This window comes from Culex pipiens, chromosome 2 (assembly GCF_016801865.2).
Source record: "Culex pipiens pallens isolate TS chromosome 2, TS_CPP_V2, whole genome shotgun sequence".
Lineage (NCBI taxonomy): Eukaryota > Metazoa > Arthropoda > Insecta > Diptera > Culicidae > Culex > Culex pipiens.
In genome coordinates, this window is record NC_068938.1 from 218,994,995 (window position 1) to 219,016,780 (window position 21,786).

The following is a 21,786-nucleotide window of genomic DNA, read 5'->3' on the forward strand; positions in this document are numbered from 1 at the left end:
CAAGAAAAATGCAAATTTGTAAATTTCGAATATTGTTGCATTTGCTAGAAGGTTCAAAATAAGTCTTAAAATGAGCATATGTTTCAAACTATATTATTTTTGAAATCTACATAAAATTAAGAGCCAACGTTTTTTTTCCAGTTATTAAATTATATCGTATGTTCTTCTACTGAAAGATAATGATCAACCTGAGAATCTTAGATTTTTTTTGAGAATTTATAAATACTTTGTCATATTCAACAATTAATTCCTGGCTGAGCATTTTTTTATTTGATTTTGTGACGATAAAAATTCGAAAAAGTTTCTTCAAATCTTTCCACTTTTTTCTTCAGTGCACCTTCTAAGAAGCCACTATCCAGGAAGGCCAAATCTTCCAGGTTAAAAACGCACCACTCTCCCAAGCAGAAAGCTTCCAAATAGTTTTCCCTGCCACCAGAGTCAAGGGAGGAGGCCAAGTCAAGAAGCTTGAACCGTAAGCCAGATCCCCCAGCATCCCGACCGTGCAGCAGCTCTCAATCCCGGTGTGGGAAGTGCACGCAGCTGTGGGGGAAAACTTTTCCGCAAGCAAAATTTGCCCACCACTATAGCCCTGGTTGCGTCTAAAACGACTTAGAAAAGTTGCGGGGATTGAGAGGATGTGGTTTTTCCCAGGTAAAAGTTGCGAGCGAGTTTTCTTCCCTCCGAAACTCTAAAGAAGTTGTTGATGCCGGGCAAGTCTTGCTCTAATCGAACGGGAAAGGGATTTGCGCGAGGAGGCAAGTTTTTCGGGTCGCAACTCGGGTGCTGTGTGCTCTAATATTCATGACCGTGGGACCGGCCTGAAAGTGTCTTCCTTTTACGGTGACCACTACCGCCGGAACATCCATTAGGATGGTGGTTGATCGGCTTTTAGAGTGGTTGGGAAAGTGTTCGAAATAGGGAGAATCACATTCGCCGGAAGTGAATAAAATCCAAAGTAGCTTTGTTCAACTTTGAAACACTTCCGTTTGAAAATTGTTTAAAATTGCTGGCTAGCAAATAGTAAGTATCAATTTTCAATTATTTTGTGGTGTGATGAAAACGTGATCCGAAATCCCAAAATGCCACAAACTCGAAATGGCGAAATCATTCACGCTAATCCAAACAAAATTACGCAAATAAATCTCCGAATGCTCAAATCGCAACCAGATTAGTAAACTAAACTGAAACTAAACCCCCTCCAGAGCGGTCAATTACAAAGCTCCCCAATTGCAACCGCGTTTAGCTCACTGGAGACCACATAATCAGCGTATTGATGGCCCCGCAAATAAAGCGGAAAATCGAACCCTCAAAAGTTTTAATTACTCCCACCGGTCGCCGACCAAATCCATGAAATTCAATCATCGAAACCAATTAATAATCTGCTCCCCTTTTCCCCACCGGAAAATCCCTCACGCCTTCCTCATACAATCGCAAACACACTCACACTAGTGGGCATATTGACAAACAGATATCATCTAAATCACATTTTTTACGGGCTTTCTGCTAAAAACATTAACCATACACATACGGTTGCACGAGTTTGCTCTATTTGAGTGAGTTCTGTCTGTGTGTGTGTATGTTTAGAAGAGTCAGTTGGCGGTTTTTTCATGTTTGCCCCAGCTCTTTGTTCATGCTGGACTACACCGACAAATAACGTTGATTTTGTACTCTCTTGGTAGAAATATATTTGAAAAAAAAAATCCATTAAAAATATCTCAAAATATTGCATTTGTTGCGAGGTTTATTTATTAATCTCAAAAATTATTGAAAATCTGTTTAATTTTAATCAGCCTAGTCAGAATGTAGATCGTGACTTTGCCATTCGCCACAAGATGGCGTTCTGGTTCTAAACAGTTTACAGTGCCATCTGGTAGAGAATAGTAAAATCAAAATCTACATTATAACAAGGCATGCGCCGCTAATGATCAGGGAGACGCTTTTATGTTGTTTCCCTCAACATAATACAGTTTTCTATTTAAATAGTTGCTTCAAGATGGCTTTTTGATTTCATACGCCATCTCGTGAAGAATAGTGGATGAAATGTCTTCATTTTGACAGAATTTTCCACATATTTAAATCTAAAGAATTGTGACTAAACCAAGAGAGCTCAACACCAACGAAATAGTGGTGAACGGATTGAATTGGATGTTTTTCTACCACCTCCACCGTATGCAAACAAACCAATACTCCTCCAACCACCCACACTTCCCCCACAGAAACACAAACACATACACGAGCAGCCTCTGCTTTTCTGTTTTATGTACAAATATTTATAGTGGGTATTACTGTAATTGCTGCGTAGCGATTACCACGCCGGATCATTATTAGTTTTTCTGACCCTCCTCCTCCATCCCCCTAACCCTCGACTACCTTTGTTGCCCTATCGACCACTTAACCCTAGCGTGGAATCCTGATTATCGCGGATCCGATTAATGGTTTCGGCATAAAAAACACCTTTTTTTGTTTACTCGCTAAAGCTTGATGGTTGTTGTTTTGTTGCACACTGCGCGCTGCACTGCACTGCTCTACACACCACCAACCTAAAGGAAAATATCTACCCCTTTTTTGTTTGTATTCTAAAAGTGTTATTTCAGTTAGTGTTACATTTTCTCCCTTAAATTGTTCAGTTCATCGGTTTCTTTCACCGCTCATCATCATCGTGTTTGTTTTTTTTTCATCTTTTTCCCCAAGAGTTTAATAGTGCAAAGTTACAAAAAGTCCTACCTTATCGACTAGTGAAACGAAAAAAAGAAAATTAAACACCTCGTCAATTAACGACCTAGCAACACGGCGGCAAGGATGCCAACCAACCAGCTGCTGAGCGTGGCGGTGCGGCCAGCGGCACCGTTGTTGTTCGAGATCGAGCTCATCACAAACTCCAGCTCGTTCAGGGCCAGCTCGTAGTTGCGCGTGTAGAACTGGTGGATGTCGCTGATCTGGAATGAAGTGGTAAGTGGGAAAAAATAATTTTAAAAATTTGTATGATAATTATTTATTTTTTAAAACTGAAATAAGATGTAATTATAACGCATCTTTGAAAAAAAAACCTGTTTTTTTTCATAAGACGTTCATAACTTGATATCTTGTTTTTTCCATTTTATTTGAATAAAAATTCATCATTACTTTGATAATATTATGGTTAAAATATTAAACTATCCTCGAATTATTCCTAGACTTGAAATCCCCTTTGAAAAATCAGGAATCGGCGCGTATTTAAAAAGTTTTGAAACATTTTTTTGAACTATGCTAATTCAAATCCCACCAAATATTAGTTGTATTTTGATCATATTCTATGTTCTATTCTGGATTCCAACTGGGACTGAATCAATTTTTATTCTATTTGCTTACTTTTAAAATTAAATTTGAATTTATTGATTGATTTTTGTAATTTTTTTCCGAGACATTCGGATATTCGATTCTGGGCTGCAACTTCAACTCGCTGGTTCTCGGACATAACTCAATCAATCCGGACGATTTTTTCCCCAGAGATGATCCTAAAACCCAATTAGATCAAATCTGTAATAATGACGCGCGATTTTCAAACGATGTTTTTGATCGCAAAAATCAGTTTAAGGTAATGTTTCATAAGTTCAAAACTTCAATGGATTATATTGTGCAATCAACCTAAAACAATTTAAAATACACTTTCCGACGTTGATATTCATTCAAGCATCATTGAACCAACTTTAAAATGTTTAACTTATTATTTAATTTATTTTATTTTTCGTCGAAGCATTTTTTTTTAAATCATGATTGTAAAAAATTATCCTAGTTTTTTTAACACTTTTTTCAATAAAATGGTGAAACGATCATGGCTTGTTACTTTTTGTCCCCTCATTTTTTGACTTAAACCAGAATCAACAGAACAAGAGACATAACATTATTATAATATTTGCATCAACCAAACTCGGAAAAATATACACTTTTGCAAGTAAAAAAAATCAAATAATTTTGAAACATCAGGGTTAACTAAGGCTTGTGGGAATTGATTGACTTCAAATATAAATTTCACACGTTAAAATATAAAAAGAAATAATCCACCATCATATAAAAAATATTTTAGCAAACAAAACAATACAACCTTATCTAAAAATACATGATGGCAGAAAAAAATGTTTTATTGAAAAAAATACGTCTAAAAGTGAAATGTTTAATCGAAAAATTTCTGAGATATCTATATTTTGTGTGTTTTTGCCTTCCTCACCTCAATGAGGAAAGGCTATAAAATCACTCGAAAAATGAACTTCTTTATTCGACCTCGTAGACCCACCTTCACATATACCTATCGACTCAGAATCCAATTCTGAACAAATGTCTGTGTGTGTGTATGTCTGTAAGTCCGTGCACCGAAAAATATGCACACGATTATCTCCGGACTGGCTAAACCGATTTGGACCGTTTTGGTCTCATTTGATCCGTCTTGGGGTCCCACAAGACCCTAGTTAATATTATGAAGTTTAGAAAAGTACTTCAAAAGTTAAGCTAAAAAAACGATTTTAGCTAAACTTCGGAAGATTATAAAAAGGGTGTATTTTGTAAGAAAACCTGTCATGCTATATATTGTTAGAAAGGTATTTGAAAGACCTTTCCAATGCGCTCAAAACATCGACGATCTGACAACCCCATCAAAAGTTATGAGCACTTAAGTGTTATTTATACACTTTCTTGAGGCCGGATCTCAATTAGGTTGATGAAAAAGTTGTCCGGATCTATCATGCGACCCATCGTTAGATAGGTAATCAAAAGACCTTTCCAACAAGCTCAAAAAATTGAAGATCTGACAACTCTATCAAAAGTTATAAGTACTTAGTGTTTTTTTAATAAACTTTTTTTGAGGCCGGATCTCAGATATTTTGAAAATAAGTGTTATTTATACACTTTTTTGAGGCTGTGTAATGTCTTCACTTTATGAATGCGAGGAAGGCACCAACCACCTAAAGGTGGATTAAGGAACGTTTTTTATGTAAAATTCTTTCATTATTTATTGGAAAGGAGTCTTGATAAAACGTGCGCGTGATTTGGTGTCCCTCGGAAAAGTTGAATTTTATTGTGTATTTGGTAGGAACGAGTTATGGAAAATGTTGAAAAGTGTTCATTGAGTGTTGCTAAATCGGAATATCGTCAAGTTCGCGAAATTTAGAAACGAAATGGGGATTTGAACCAAAAAAATGTGTTGCAATTTTTCTTCCCGTTTGATGTTTTTTTGCCTCGCCAAAATGAGTTACCAGCTGAAAGGGAGGTGCAGAACACCTCGTACAGAAGACGTCAAAAGTGAGAACTAAAAAAAGGAAAACTTTTCTCTGGAAAGTAAAGAATGCGGAAATGAAAATTTGTGCCATAGTAATTTTGTGAAAAATTGTATTGTTGTGTTTATTTTTTGGATCCGCCACGTGTTATTGATTTTTTTTGGAAAACTTTTCAGAAAAAGTTCAACTTAAGTGCATAAGAAAAACTTGTTTGAAAAACTTTGGAATAAAATCTACAAGTGGAAGTGTATCAAGCAAAGGGGAAGCAATCTGACATGGAGCTCATTTCGGAGGAAATCAGGGCCTGGCAGAAACTGGAAACCAGTTCGAGGTGACGGCGGCAGTCGTGACTGCGGCGGACCAGCTGGCGGTCACATCAGGCAGCCCAGGAGATGCCAAGGAAGCGGAGAAAGAAGGACAAGTTCCTCATACACAGCTCTCAGGATGGAAGTGACGTCGTTGGTGTGGGGTCAAATTTGGTGAGAGCGTTCATATTTATTTTTTTATTTTCATTATTTTATTACCGCATTTTAAATTTCATGATATTCACCAACCAAAGCCTACTACTTCATTCGTCGGTGAAGTATCCCATCAATCCTTTTCCCCTTCCAAATCCGGATATCTTGGAGGTCGTCTAAGTTCATAGGCATCTTTATAGGGTGTCCAATCATCAAATTCCTCCCCCACTTCCCCCGTTGATCGTGAGGAGTCGACCAAAAGGAAAAATGAATGGTAATGTGTCATTCGGCACATTCCTGACGCATTTATTTTCCTTATCGGCGCCAACCTAGCTATTGCGAGCTTTATGCTCGGCTAGAGTACGGTCAACCAAGCTAAGCTAAGCTAAGCTAATTCCTTCATTATTTATTGGAAACTTTTAAATAACTGTTCAGGAAACTTGCGAAATGATGTGTAAATTCTTCTTCAAAAGGTGCAAAATTAGACAAGAATTCACTAAGATAAAGGTTGAAAATCGTTAAACGTTTTGAAAATTTATTTTTAACTGAGATTTTGAATTTGTGGGGCATGCTTGGAGATTAATATTATAAAACCATATTAAAAAATATATATTTTTAGCAAGAATACATAAAATATCACTTTTATTTATATTGCAGAAAATACATTTTCAGCAGTAATTTTTTTTATAAAAAAATATCTTAGTTTAATACTCATTAAAAAAATATGAATTTTGAAGTTTATATCAGTAATATGCAGTCCATTTTCGAATTGTGAACATATTTGGTATCCAATTACCTGGTTATTGCTTGCTTAAGGAAATATTATATTTATTCAAAAAATCCAAGAAAACCATTATCAATCTAAAAACTGAGATAATATAGGTTGTATCAACTTAATCAGAGCAGACAGATTATATTTGCTTACAATAATTACCTATGTAATAATCTTTAATTCTTGATTATATTATTTCTCTAATGGATTTTACAATTTTAAGTTTTGAACATGTCCCAAATATTCTACACTCAGTCAAAACTTTACTTTAAATTTTTTTGGCGATTTACAACCTTCTACAACGTTTTTTCTTGTCGTCTCATTTTGTCTATTTTGATGGTAGAATAATATATAAAAAAACTCATTTATTGAAAAGTTTCCTCAGCTGTTATTAAAAAGTCTCCAATAAAAAATGGAATGTTTAGGTTAAAGTCATGTTCATAAAATAAACAACAACATTGAAAAGTAACGATGACTATTTTTTCCTGAAAAGATTGTTCTTGAAAACACGCGGTGATGATGAAACAGTTGTGTAATGTTGCAATGCAGCAACTTTAAAGATTTGGTACATCTTTTGAACTGAATTGATTTTTAGTATTTTATTGAAATCTTCACTTGGGAATTATTGAAATGAATAAACAAATCACAGTTTAATTTACAAATAAAAAAATATCACTTTTTTAAGGATCTAGAATAGAGCGTCCAATTTCCTGTCCCGGGAAAAAAATCCAAGGAATTCCCGAGATTTCCCAACAAAAACATATTTCCGGTTTCCCAGGAAATTTATAAATTTTCCGGAAATTTCCAAAATTCAAGCGGAATTTCTTAACTTTTTTTATTTAATTTTGTGTTCTTATTGAACTTATCAGTTCGTCTGAAAATTTCATATCAAAGATTATTTCAAATAATATTAATGCTTTCTTTGTTGAGCAACAAAAATGCTCAAAATTGTGGTTTTTTCGTTTCTGGAAAAATTGGTTGAAAATTTAATTGGTATTATTAAATGTCTCAAAGAGGGTTGTGCAAGAAATAAATGGTAAATTTGTTTAAATATGTTCGAGAAATTACAGTTTGATGTTGAAAATTTATAGAGCACTAAAGCTACCAAGGACGTAAGAGGTTCAAATACGAAAATTCTTTTCAACCAAAGTCATTTTTTAGGCTGATTAATTAAAAAAACAACTTTGCATAAAAAGGAAACATGTTTCTAAATCTTGCTCCAACTTTGATTTGTGATTTCATACAAAAGGTATTTCAAGTGAAAAACTGATATTTAGGTAAATTCAATGCTTATCTATTTATTCATGAGCTGAAAGATTCACAGATACATATTTAAAAGCAATTTTATGGTTTTGGAGCATGGATTCATTATAGTAACTGTCCAAACAGTGTGATTCGAAAAAAATGCTTCTTAAGAAAAAAAAATACAAAAACCAATTGGAAAATTTAAATTGTTTTAGCAGTTATATGTTTATTCACAAGCAGTCAAGGTATAATTGATCCTCTTACTTATTTTGAGCATGTAAGTTGATATTCTATACAATTTTGATGCAAAATATTACTCAGCACAGGGATTAGAAAAAAATTTCGATAAATTTCAAATTTTCCGGGAATTCCCGGGAAATTTGTTGAAAATTTCCCATTTTCCGGGAAATTTATAACCTCAGGAAGTTAAATGCTCTAATCTAGAACCGTTCTACAATTCACGTGCCAAAAGCAACCTTCCATCAACACGGAAGCCCCAAAAACCGGTAACCCCTGAATAATAAAAATCTATTTGATGGTGCGCTTCCGATCGAAATCAAAAGTTAAGCGAATCTCGGGTAATCCTTTTCGATTAAGACCAACGGGGCTGGCTTCTCGATGGCTTATACAGCGTTGCCAGCTTCGCTCCCCTTTGGGAGCCGGAGATTCTGCCGTCAAATGCGTCTTCGTTTATTGCGTCTGGGGGTTGGAAAAGCGAGAAGCCGGGATTTTCAGCTTTTCAGTCACACGGACATCGACGACGATTGCCGCCTTAATCCCGCAGCAGAAAAAAAATGTCCTGACCTGCCTGACACAGTGCGAGATCCCAGATCCGGGGAGATTCGAGGACCATTTGCGATGGGGTGGAATTAAAAATGGAAAGTAATCGCCTCCCATCTGGTTCGCATTTTTAAAACATTTTCCCCGAGCTCGGTGACTTCTGTTCCGTTTGCAGACATGAGAGAACCTGTTGGTTGACGCTCGGTCCCAGTGTGCTCAGAACGTCGAGGAATTTAATTATTTATGATCATTTAATTTTTCCTCCTGGGGTGGCCACCAACTGGTTCTGCTGCTCGAAGTCAGGAAACCACCGCCACACGTAAGCCGGGATGATAAAGTAGTAAAAATGTCGGAATTATTGGAGCAACCAACCGTGCACCATGGGATTCCGGAGTTTTTAGCGAAGGATATAGAATGTGGACCAGCACTGGCTTAGTGGTGGCAAATGTCGGAAGTCGTGAGCTGGTGACCGGAGAGCGTGTTGCTTATCATGATTACCGGTGGATTAGGCGGCAAATATGAGCTTTTTATTTTGCCATAATTTTTGCGAATGTTAAAGGTCTAGATGGGCGGAACACCTGACCTGGGTGAATCCGACATTAAAGGACTTTTTTAGGGTAAAATGTTAAAATTTAAAGTAATAACACAGATAAACGTGGGTGCGCATGGTTGCTTAAGATGATTCCGTACCATTTGTACCCAAATTTAAAATTTTATTTACTGGCAGAGAATCCACTCAAGTTCAATTCTGTTGAATAGAGCATGTTCAGGGAGCCCAATTCTATCATACCATGATTAAACTGAAGCGTTTACTGAAATCAACTTCAAAAAAGTTTTTTCTTTTTTAAAGAATAGCAAAATTATAAAAGACTATGTTTCAAGGAATTCCGAAACCAATCCTGCTCCGGACCCAAACCTGGAAGCAATTATTTACCAATCAATGCAACTGTCGATTGCGTCAGTATTTATGAGAATATGTGTGTTTGCAAGGAATCCTTCCCTCCCCCTCTTCTCATATATCAAAACTTGAGTCCCTACACACGAGGGGATGGAAGTGGGAGGTTTGCAGAGGCACAATTGTCGGAAAGACGAACCCATTAATTTGCTCCCGGCATTAAATATGAGCAAACACAGAGAGAGAGAGTTGAAACAAGCAATCAAGGCCCTGTTATTGCCTTGTTGTTGTGCTCATTATACTGTCTGTGAGCAATTATAATTATCGACACTTGCTTGCGCTCCATTGTTGATTACTATTGTTGGCACACGTAGCAATTGTTGTTGTTGTTGTGATCATGGAAGCACATTTGGGATTTCTGGCAACACTGCCGGCGACGCCACCAACGCAATTTCTGAATTAATTATTTGCCACTAATTCCGGGACCGCGCACAATCCAATTCGTCTTCATTATCATTTATACTCAGTTTCATTGGGCCTGTTTTCACTCTGTCCTTCTCTCACTCGCTTAACTCATTTGCAACAGTTTATCCACTGGATTGGGTTAAACACTGGGTAAATATGGTTGGCGAGGTTTAATTAGCGTTAATTTGGCAATGGAAATTAAGGGAATTTGTGCTTATTTAAAAACATAATTTAAATTTAAGGTTTCTTTATGGCGACTTTAATTCAACAGAAACAGTAGCCGAGTAAAATCAAAGCTTTTAATCCAATTTCAGCTTTGACTTCGCACAATGCATGCTTTTCTAATCAATCCCCAAGAATGACGAACAAGGCGGTGACGGTAATTAAATGAACGTCACGTCACGTTATGTGATTTCCACCCCACCTCCTAACCCACTCCACCCACTAAAATTACGAGCCAGAAAACAAACATCAACTCTTTGTTTTGCCAGCATGTGAAACAAGAAACAACAGCCAAAAAAAATGTCATCGTTTAATCTGATTAGAGCGTGCCAAAAAGCGCCAGCGTCACCACAAAAATGGCTTTCAATCTTGTTTGGATTTCGTCCTTCACATTCCTGCGTGGAAAAGCGGCCGCCATTTTTCGCACTTGTCATTGCGTGTACGTGACGACGGGAAAGTTAAAAAATGGGTTGGAATTTAGTGTTGAGCTAACGCTTAATCTTGGATTGTAATTCACCAAAATCTGTGGAAAAAGATAACCAATCAAAAGAGGCTTAAAATCTAACTAACTAAACTAACAATTCAAACGGGTTCAAATCGTATAAATCAGCTCTTTAGAAATTAAAGACAAAATTTGAAATATTTTTGCAAAAAGGTGACGATATTTCACAAATCAAATCAAAAAGATAAATTGAATTATGAGGGATTTACTTTGATGGCATAAGCTCACTCACTTTTCTAAGCAATATTTTAAAAGAAAAAAAAAATATAAATACCTTAACTAAATTTCAGCAAGTTTACTGAGTGTTCAATTGCCGAAATCTTTGCACATCTCATTAAGATCATTAGATTTTTAATTAAAATTCAGTATTAAAAAATTCTCAAATCAGAAATCTAAAGCTTGTCCAACAAAAAATTATTCAGCTAACAGTTAAAAAGTTACCATTTTTCAACTACAACGTTATGCTATTTTGATCCTAATGAGTCAAAGAAGTTATTCATTTTGAACAAAAATAAAGAGAGTTGTTAAGAGTTAGAAAGAGGTTTCGTAAAAGGCCACAAATGTTTAAACACTTTTTTCTCTAAATTTTCTTAAAAAATCTTAGGGGGGGGGGGGATTTTTTATAACAATCTTCTTTTTTTTGACATTGGCAATATGTTTTTAATTGTTTTTTTCCAACATATTTATTCTTTTTGAGCAACTTTTGTTCTATCACAGAAAAAAAAATCATGGTAATATTTCATCTGGGAAGGGGTACATCTTTTATGTCAGAAAAAATGTGTAATTTTTCCTCTGGAAATGTGTAATTTTACCACTTTTCTGGTGCAATGTTGCTTTTTCAGTCTAAATTGAGGTAAAATTACATCATAAAAGAGGTAATATTTAACCTTCCAAAATTACAGCTTCCAAATTTACATTATTTTTTTCTGTGTACAAGAAATTATTTACATCTTTTGTTTTATATTTTTCATGTTTCATTTTTAGTATTTTTACCTATTTGCATTAATCTTGTCTAGTTTTTTTCTTTCTTTCTATTACTATGAGGCTTGTTCTACCATCTTCTGCCTTTTTAGTTTTTAATATTTTTAACGCTACACAGTAAATAATTGTGTAAATTTGGAAAGTGTAATTTTGGAAGGTTGAATATTACCTCTTTTATGATGTAATTTTTCCTCAATTAAGACTGAAAAAGCGACATTACAACAGAAAAAATGTAAAATTACACATTTTCAGAGGTAAAATTACACATTTTTTCTGACATAAAAGATGTACCCCTTTCCAGATGTAATATTACCATGATTTTTTTTCTGTGTACCTTTTAAGGTTTTTGATTGTTTGTTTTTTTTTTTAATTTTTTTTGCTAATGAACGATACCATAGTCTTTTAAGGGGTTAGATACATGTAGAAAATCACAAAATTTCATGCTACAAAAAATTTATAAAATCCACTAAAAATATGATTTTCAATCACTCCTAAAAGTTTCATGAAGATATTTCATGATTAACCCTCTAACGCCCATGGTTACTCCAAAGCACCACTATTTTTTGCCTTAAAAATTAAATTTCTCTGCAAACATGCATTTTTTCAACCTGTTTCAACCTGCGTTAGTTTAAACAGAATGTTAACTTATTACCATTGAAATTTCATCCAATTTGGTCGATCCAGTTACGAGTAATGGTGAAAAACGTTAAAAAATCTCGATTTTGCACTGGGCAGGAAGGGATTAAAAAGAGTTACAGACGATTTAAAATTTGAAATTTTGCTATGCAGTAAGCGAACTGTCAAACAGGGCTGAGCTGTAGGTTAGTCGAGGTTAGTCGTCGACTAACAAGTTCTTTAACAAAAATGTCGCCCTCCTTAAACCATTTGGCGCCCTCAGCAGGGCCCAAGAGAAACTTTGCATTTTGCAAATTTGCCAAGTTGCCAAGTTGCGCCGCGAAACGCTGCCGCGTTTGTTTTGAATCAACTAGCAGTGCTCTTCAACGTGTTCCGTTTTGATGATTCTTTCCTTTTTCTAGATGCTGCTACGTTGCTGTTCGCTCTGTTCACACTGTTCGTTTTATGCATCGCTAGCATACAATGACCGGTGTTATGGTATATCAGGGTCTGATCTGTGTTTGAAATATACATTTTTGTTCGCTGCGATGATTTAATTTATTGCGGCTAGAGTGGCTATTTTTGCCAAATCATTAATAAAATTACCTTTAGTAGGGGTGCAATCGGGTCAAAATGATTTTTTTTATGGAATTTGCAATTCCTCAGTCTTTTTAATGAAACTTAATTATGTTTAAAGGGTAGAGTAGGATACATCTAAAAAACGTTTGCTGAAAATATCACATTCCAAGAACAAAACCCGCGATTTTGGCAGCTTTATATATGTGGGGTACGGTTTTCACCAAAAATGATTTTTCAAAAAATCAACCTTCTAATATGTTCTTTGAAATGGGTCGATTCCTTTGAAAGAGTAACACTGCTGAGTTACTTGTTTTGATCATTGCTTCGTATTAGAGCATTATTTTAGTTTCAATTTTTAAACGATTCATCAAATTCCATCATATTTTTGGAAAATGTTGGTAAACTATCTAAGATCAATCCTTCGCTTTTTCGCTATCATTTAAATTGTTTTTGTTCGTTAGAAGTAATTAGATTAGATTAGATAGATTAGATTAGATTTGTTCGTAAGAAGTAATGAGAAGTGAATCGTTTTTTGACCCATAGTCAGACAAACTGTCGGTACAGTAATGTTAACTTGATAAAGTTTTCAATGTTATTTTGAGATAGAATAATGTTGATTTTAAATGAAATATGTTTGTATGAAAATTGATTACCTTTCCGAATAGGGGATTCATACTTGTACTGTTGCTAAACAACTGTTGCAGTTTGCCGATAATCAAACAACATTTTATGATTAGTGCAGGGACCTAATGGAAAGGGCAAATGGATAAAATTTATGTGTCTTTCTGAAACTCACTTTTTCATTTGCTAACGTAGCTGTTATTTTTTTGTAATCAAAAAACGAACAGCATATTCCACCCCCCCCCCCCCCCCCCGCTCATCACTTGGCGCCCCTTGTACAAATATAGGCGCCCTACGAGGAGAAGCGCCCTCGCCAAGAACATTGGCGCCCTAAACCCGCCAACAGCGACTAACTAGTTCAAAATCGTTCAGCTCAGCCCTGCTGTCAAACTTTGTGAGAGTTTTTTTTTTCAAAACACTGAGTTGATTTACAGTTGCCACGATATCTCAAGGCGGGTTGGCCTAAATTGGCTAAAATTTGAGGTTAAGACTCTCAAGACGTATCCCGTTCGCATGTTGAAGCCCGATTTTCGAATTCTACATCATAAAAGCGGTAATATTACACCTACAAATTTTACTCCCTCCAGACTTACACATTTTTTTATTTTATGGTATGGGACATTACAAAAATTTCCGTTAACTTATTCCCACATAAAATCATATTAAAAAAATTTAAATGCTAAATTTTCAACATTAAAATATTTAAAAAAATTAAGAATTCTTCTTTCCAATGTCTTTCCAACTCACATCGCAAAATTAAGTGGAAATTGATTTTCCGAAAAATTTGGAAGTGTTGCAAATGGAAAGAAGCAATTTTTGGTTGAAAACAAGGGTGGTTCATGTTTATGGTGTTTTTAAAATCTAACTTTTCAGGATTTTTCTTTAAAATTGAGATACGTTATTTTGAAAATGTAAAATTTCCAAGGAAAAAGTGAATGAATCCACCCTAATCAGGAGTGTAGCCAGAATTTTGGTTCTAGGGAAGGGGCTGGAAGAAGAATTTTTCTTCTTTTTCTTCTTCTTCCCTCTCTCCCATAAGTCTTCCAAAAAATTCAGTGGGGGTGGGAGGGGGGGCTCCTGGCTTCGGGCCGGACCCTAATGAAATTCGAAAATAGTCCAACGAAATATTTTTCCATGTAATTTTACCGGTTGAATCTGAATCTGCACAAGTCTAAAGAAGCCCATGTTGATCCTTCAGAATTGTGCCACAGCGTCGAAATATTGATTTTTGATCATATTTTGAGTTTCTGTGTAAAAATAAACTCATCGAAACCCAAAATATGACCAAAACTCGATTTTTTGACACTTTGGGTCAAATTCACCCTAATTTTCTTTCGAGCCTAATGCTCTCCCTTTCCATTTGCAATAACCCTTCTGTAGACACTCCAAAACTTCACAATCAAAAATCAATCAATCAGCATGAATTTGCAGTCTGGACCACTGTGCAACGCTTTTTGAAGAACTAAAACTGGTTGTAAAATTGATTTTTGACGATTTTTTAGATTCAATAACAAACAAAACACCAAATCGTCAAATCTGCACCGAATTTTGCATAAATTTCTATCTTTTGACTCCCAAAGACGCGCACATTGTTTGAAAATCGCAAACTCGACAAAGAATCATAGATTTTCACACAAGTCTAAAGAAGCCCATGTTGATCCTTAAAAGTGTCCGGAAATTGAAACAGCACCTCACTTGAAGAGGGAGAAAATTTGATTTGCTTCTCGTTTCGGGTCTCTAATTATGATGGATTGTGGAGCAGCAGTCTGGCCTCACGAGCCGGCGTCGTGTCGTGCGAAGAATTCACATGTGTCTACCATGTCTGCGAGGACTTTGTACGGGAAGAACGGGAAGGATTTGATTAGAATCCATCACTTCGAGCAGCTGAGCTTGGCGTCACTGACGTAGGCTTGGTATGAAACTTGTGTTGAGAGCGTGTGAACCGAGAAGAGGCTCGCGAATCACGAAATTGTTTTGGGAATTAAATTGACCTGTTTTGAGAGTGTTGAAGGAGATTAACCTATTTTGAAAGCATTTTAAAAAAGTGCTAAAAATCTGTACAATTTCTTCCCAAAAAACATTGCCTTCAGAGGCTTAAACATCGCCGCCTTAAAACTTCCAGCAAAACCACCTGCGCCACGTCACGTCCCTCCTGGTTCCGTTCCGGAACCGGCTATATCCTGCGGTATGTGTGGGAAAATGTGTCATCATCAGGCCTCTTTTCCCCAGTGGCTTTAGCCACCAGAAGGACGGCTCGAACAGAGGTTTACGGTGTTTTTCCAAAAGACCCTCCACGGTGACGGTGATGGTGGTGACGGCGGTTCCTTCCTCGTCGTCGTCGTCGGTTGGTAATATTTTTATTTGCAGTCATGTGTGAAGTTTATCATCCTCGTTGGTCCTTGATGGCACTGCCTATGGGCTTTCCGAGCACTCGGAGAGTGCTGGAAGAAAGGACCAAGTCGACAAGAACCTTCCTGTTCTGGTGTGTTTTTTTTAAGACGCTCCAGGGATTTTGCATGTACGATACACAATGGTGACGCGTGGAAGTGAAATGTCACTCCGTCGGCAAACGGTGCTCCCAGAGCGACCCTCACGGAACCGAAACCTCCAAACATTTGACGGTGCGCCGGGGAGTCGTGTGGTACTAAAGCGTTGAGCGGCGGCTCGTACGACAACAGTTGCCAGAACCCAGAGATAACAAATAAAAGCTCTGCCTAAGGTCGGTGGAAAACATGACAGCCAGCGCTGAGAGTGATGTGATTGACTTCATTGTTTTGGTGAGGGATTCAATTTGTTTCCGGGGGATTTAAAAACAATTTAAGGACTTTACAGTGATATGATATGATAAATTTAAAATTCAATCTAAATTTTTTAATTCCCTCTCATTAAAATATTCCAATTACAGGATGCACACAAGATTCCTTAATTTCAATGTTTGCTAAATTTTAATCAACCGAAAACATTTAAAATGGACTGTTTTTTTCCATTCTACTTATATTTTATTTTACTTTACAACACACTTTATTAGAAGAATGTTGTTTTATGGGTTCTGTAACATTTTCTTCTTATTCCAATCAATTTCCCAAAATCATATAAAAACGCAAGCGGCCGTCAAATTGATAGCCACGACGTCAACTCGCTCAACTTACCTCGTTCCAGCCGTGCATGTTCCGCGCCTGGATCATCACCTCGTACACCGAGTTGGGCGATAATCCCTTTATCACATGCGACATAATAAAATGCGTCGGATCGGAGCGGGTTAATGTTGGCACTAAAATCGTGTCCTCCCAGCTGCCCGGATGTTGATATGTTTCGTTCATCTGGTTCAGGGTGGGAAATACAATCACAAAGTTATCGATTGTGTTGGAATGTGTCGTTCGGGGTGGACCATTATCGTATCGTCATCATCATCGTCGTAGTCCGGGAGCAGCGATCCAAATTGGACGTGGAGCCATTATCGATGGTGTAAATGACCGTGTCGATTTGCCAGATTGAATCCGTTGCAGGAACGATGGTCGGTAGCGTCATGGAAAGAACAAAAGGGAGAATTGTATTAGTGGGAGGAATTAGTTTGATGAGAGCTTTTACGGACGAGTTTAACGGAATTTATCAAACTGAAATGGAGGACAAATTGTTGATGAGCAAACTTGCATTTTATCTGCCATTACTTCTGGTTGAGATTTCCAGAAGAGCAAATTCTTACGCTGGCGATTGATAGCCAATTTGAAAGCAATATCGATTGAAGCTTGAAATGGCCCCTTAAAACCCCAAACTGAGCAGTCATATCAAGAGACCGCCATTCATTGCACCAAGTGACAAACTGCTGAAATTAGATTTGCTCCTTTGTGGGTTTTGCCCTGCCATGCCAGTGCCAGTTATTCAATTCGCTGCAATCAGCGCTCGTCATCTCGTCAGTCACTCTGTTGCTGCTGCACTGGCAACACTGAAATTCATTCAACCCACCCTGAAAGAGATTTTTTCCTTCTAAAAAAAATGGCGAAACTAAACCCTAGACCGAATGAAGACACGGTCGTGTCACTAAATCAAAGCCCAAAGTGACTCTGGCGCGGTGGAGAAGCCAAAAGGGATGTGATGAAAAAGAATGATAGAGCTTTGGTTGGCAGCCCTGCACATGGCGAGCAACCAGGGGCAGTGTGAGACTGAATCAGTGCCAACACTGCTGGGTTGGATGCTGTGGGAGGATCTGAACCCAAAAGTCATAGACAAATTGACTTATCACTTGGCCTTTTTTTAAGTTTTATCATTTTATCATTTTATCATTTTATCATTTTATCATTTTATCATTTTATCATTTTATCATTTTATCATTTTATCATTTTATCATTTTATCATTTTATCATTTTATCATTTTATCATTCCATCATTTTATCATTTTATCATTTTATCATTTTATCATTTTATCATTTTATCATTTTATCATTTTATCATTTTATCATTTTATCATTTTATCATTTTATCATTTTATCATTTTATCATTTTATCATTTTATCATTTTATCATTTTATCATTTTATCATTTTATCATTTTATCATTTTATCATTTTATCATTTTATCATTTTATCGTTTTTTAGACAAATGGATTTTTGATTTGATTTCTTTTAATTCAAGATTTTATTTTCTTAAATTACATTATTAACTTTTCAACTTTTCAACCTATTCAACCTTTTTAACCTTTTCAACTTTAAAACTTTCAAACTTTTCAACCTTTTCAAACTTTTCAACCTTTTCAACCTTTTCAACCTTTTCAACCTTTTCAACCTTTTCAACCTTTTCAACCTTTTCAACCTTTTAAACCTTTTAAACCTTCTAAACCTTTTAAACCTTTTCAACCTTTTCAACCTCTAATTATCTTTTTAATTATTTTTATCATTTTAACTTAGTTTTATAAAGTTATCGTTTTCAACTTTTCAACATTTTGAACATTTTGAACATTTTGAACATTTTGAACATTTTGAACATTTTGAACATTTTGAACATTTTGAACATTTTGAACATTTTGAACATTTTGAACATTTTGAACATTTTGAACATTTTGAACATTTTGAACATTTTGAACATTTTGAACATTTTGAACATTTTGAACATTTTGAACATTTTGAACATTTTGAACATTTTGAACATTTTGAACATTTTGAACATTTTGAACATTTTGAACATTTTGAACATTTTGAACATTTTGAACATTTTGAACATTTTGAACATTTTGAACATTTTGAACATTTTGAACATTTTGAACATTTTGAACATTTTGAACATTTTCAACATTTTGAACATTTTGAACATTTTGAACATTTTGAACATTTTGAACATTTTGAACATTTTGAACATTTTGAACATTTTGAACATTTTGAACATTTTGAACATTTTGAACATTTTGAACATTTTGAACATTTTGAACATTTTGAACATTTTCAACATTTTGAACATTTTGAACATTTTGAACATTTTGAATACTTTGAACATTTTGAACACTTTGAACACTTTGAACATTTTGAACATTTTGAACATTTTGAACATTTTGAACATTTTGAACATTTTGAACATTTTGAACATTTTGAACATTTTGAACATTTTGAACATTTTGAACATTTTGAACATTTTGAACATTTTGAACATTTTGAACATTTTGAACATTTTGAACATTTTGAACATTTGAACATTTTGAACATTTTGAACATTTTGAACATTTTGAACATTTTGAACATTTTGAACATTTTGAACATTTTGAACATTTTGAACATTTTGAACATTTTGAACATTTTGAACATTTTGAACACTTTGAACACTTTGAACATTTTGAACATTTTGAACATTTTGAACATTTTGAACATTTTGAACATTTTGAACATTTTGAACATTTTGAACATTTTGAACATTTTGAACATTTTCAACATTTTGAACATTTTCATCATTTTCAACATTTTCAACATTTTCAACATTTTCAACATTTTCAACATTTTGAACATTTTAACATTTTGAACATTTTGAACATTTTGAACATTTTGAACATTTTGAACATTTTGAACATTTTGAACATTTTGAACATTTTGAACATTTTGAACATTTTGAACATTTTGAACATTTTGAACATTTTGAACATTTTGAACATTTTGAACATTTTGAACATTTTGAACATTTTGAACATTTTGAACATTTTGAACATTTTGAACATTTTGAACATTTTGAACATTTTGAACATTTTGAACATTTTCAACATTTTGAACATTTTGAACATTTTGAACATTTTGAACATTTTGAACATTTTGAACATTTTGAACATTTTGAACATTTTGAACATTTTGAACATTTTGAACATTTTGAACATTTTGAACATTTTGAACATTTTCAACATTTTGAACATTTTGAACATTTTGAACATTTTGAACACTTTGAACATTTTGAACACTTTGAACACTTTGAACATTTTGAACATTTTGAACATTTTGAACATTTTGAACATTTTGAACATTTTGAACATTTTGAACATTTTGAACATTTTGAACATTTTGAACATTTTGAACATTTTGAACATTTTGAACATTTTGAACATTTTGAACATTTTGAACATTTTGAACATTTTGAACATTTTGAACATTTTGAACATTTTGAACATTTTGAACATTTTGAACATTTTGAACATTTTGAACATTTTGAACATTTTGAACATTTTGAACATTTTGAACATTTTGAACACTTTGAACACTTTGAACATTTTGAACATTTTGAACATTTTGAACATTATGAACATTTTGAACATTTTGAACATTTTGAACATTTTGAACATTTTGAACATTTTGAACATTTTCAACATTTTGAACATTTTCATCATTTTCAACATTTTCAACATTTTCAACATTTTCAACATTTTCAACATTTTGAACATTTTAACATTTTGAACATTTTGAACATTTTGAACATTTTGAACATTTTGAACATTTTGAACATTTTGAACATTTTGAACATTTTGAACATTTTGAACATTTTGAACATTTTGAACATTTTGAACATTTTGAACATTTTGAACATTTTGAACATTTTGAACATTTTGAACATTTTGAACATTTTGAACATTTTGAACATTTTGAACATTTTCAACATTTTGAACATTTTCATCATTTTCAACATTTTCAACATTTTCAACATTTTCAACATTTTCAACATTTTGAACATTTTAACATTTTGAACATTTTGAACATTTTGAACATTTTGAACATTTTGAACATTTTGAACATTTTGAACATTTTGAACATTTTGAACATTTTGAACATTTTGAACATTTTGAACATTTTGAACATTTTGAACATTTTGAACATTTTGAACATTTTGAACATTTTGAACATTTTGAACATTTTGAACATTTTGAACATTTTGAACATTTTGAACATTTTGAACATTTTGAACATTTTGAACATTTTGAACATTTTGAACATTTTGAACATTTTGAACATTTTGAACATTTTGAACATTTTGAACATTTTGAACATTTTGAACATTTTGAACATTTTGAACATTTTGAACATTTTGAACACTTTGAACACTTTGAACATTTTGAACATTTTGAACATTTTGAACATTATGAACATTTTGAACATTTTGAACATTTTGAACATTTTGAACATTTTGAACATTTTGAACATTTTCAACATTTTGAACATTTTCATCATTTTCAACATTTTCAACATTTTCAACATTTTCAACATTTTTAACATTTTGAACATTTTAACATTTTGAACATTTTGAACATTTTGAACATTTTGAACATTTTGAACATTTTGAACATTTTGAACATTTTGAACATTTTGAACATTTTGAACATTTTGAACATTTTGAACATTTTGAACATTTTGAACATTTTGAACATTTTGAACATTTTGAACATTTTGAACATTTTGAACATTTTGAACATTTTGAACATTTTGAACATTTTCAACATTTTGAACATTTTCATCATTTTCAACATTTTGAACATTTTGAACATTTTGAACATTTTGAACATTTTGAACATTTTGAACATTTTGAACATTTTGAACATTTTGAACATTTTGAACATTTTGAACATTTTGAACATTTTAACATTTTGAACATTTTGAACATTTTGAACATTTTGAACATTTTGAACATTTTGAACATTTTGAACATTTTGAACATTTTGAACATTTTGAACATTTTGAACATTTTGAACATTTTGAACATTTTGAACATTTTGAACATTTTCAACATTTTGAACATTTTCATCATTTTCAACATTTTCAACATTTTCAACATTTTCAACATTTTCAACATTTTGAACATTTTAACATTTTGAACATTTTGAACATTTTGAACATTTTGAACATTTTGAACATTTTGAACATTTTGAACATTTTGAACATTTTGAACATTTT

The 21,786-nt window shown here is 33.9% G+C and overlaps 1 protein-coding gene across 1 annotated transcript in view; it reads right to left on the reverse strand.

Annotated features, from left to right (window-relative positions):
- Nucleotides 1-237: 237 nt before the first annotated feature.
- Nucleotides 238-21,786, reverse strand: part of LOC120432556 (limbic system-associated membrane protein) — a 185,252-nt gene continuing 163,703 nt past the window's right edge. The window contains exons 10-11 of the mRNA XM_039597785.2: nucleotides 16,531-16,701; nucleotides 238-2,936 (exon numbers count right to left, since the gene is read on the reverse strand). Of these exons, the coding sequence (XP_039453719.1) occupies nucleotides 2,772-2,936; nucleotides 16,531-16,701 (336 nt within the window). The 3' untranslated portion in view covers nucleotides 238-2,771. The remainder of the gene's footprint in view (nucleotides 2,937-16,530; nucleotides 16,702-21,786) is intronic.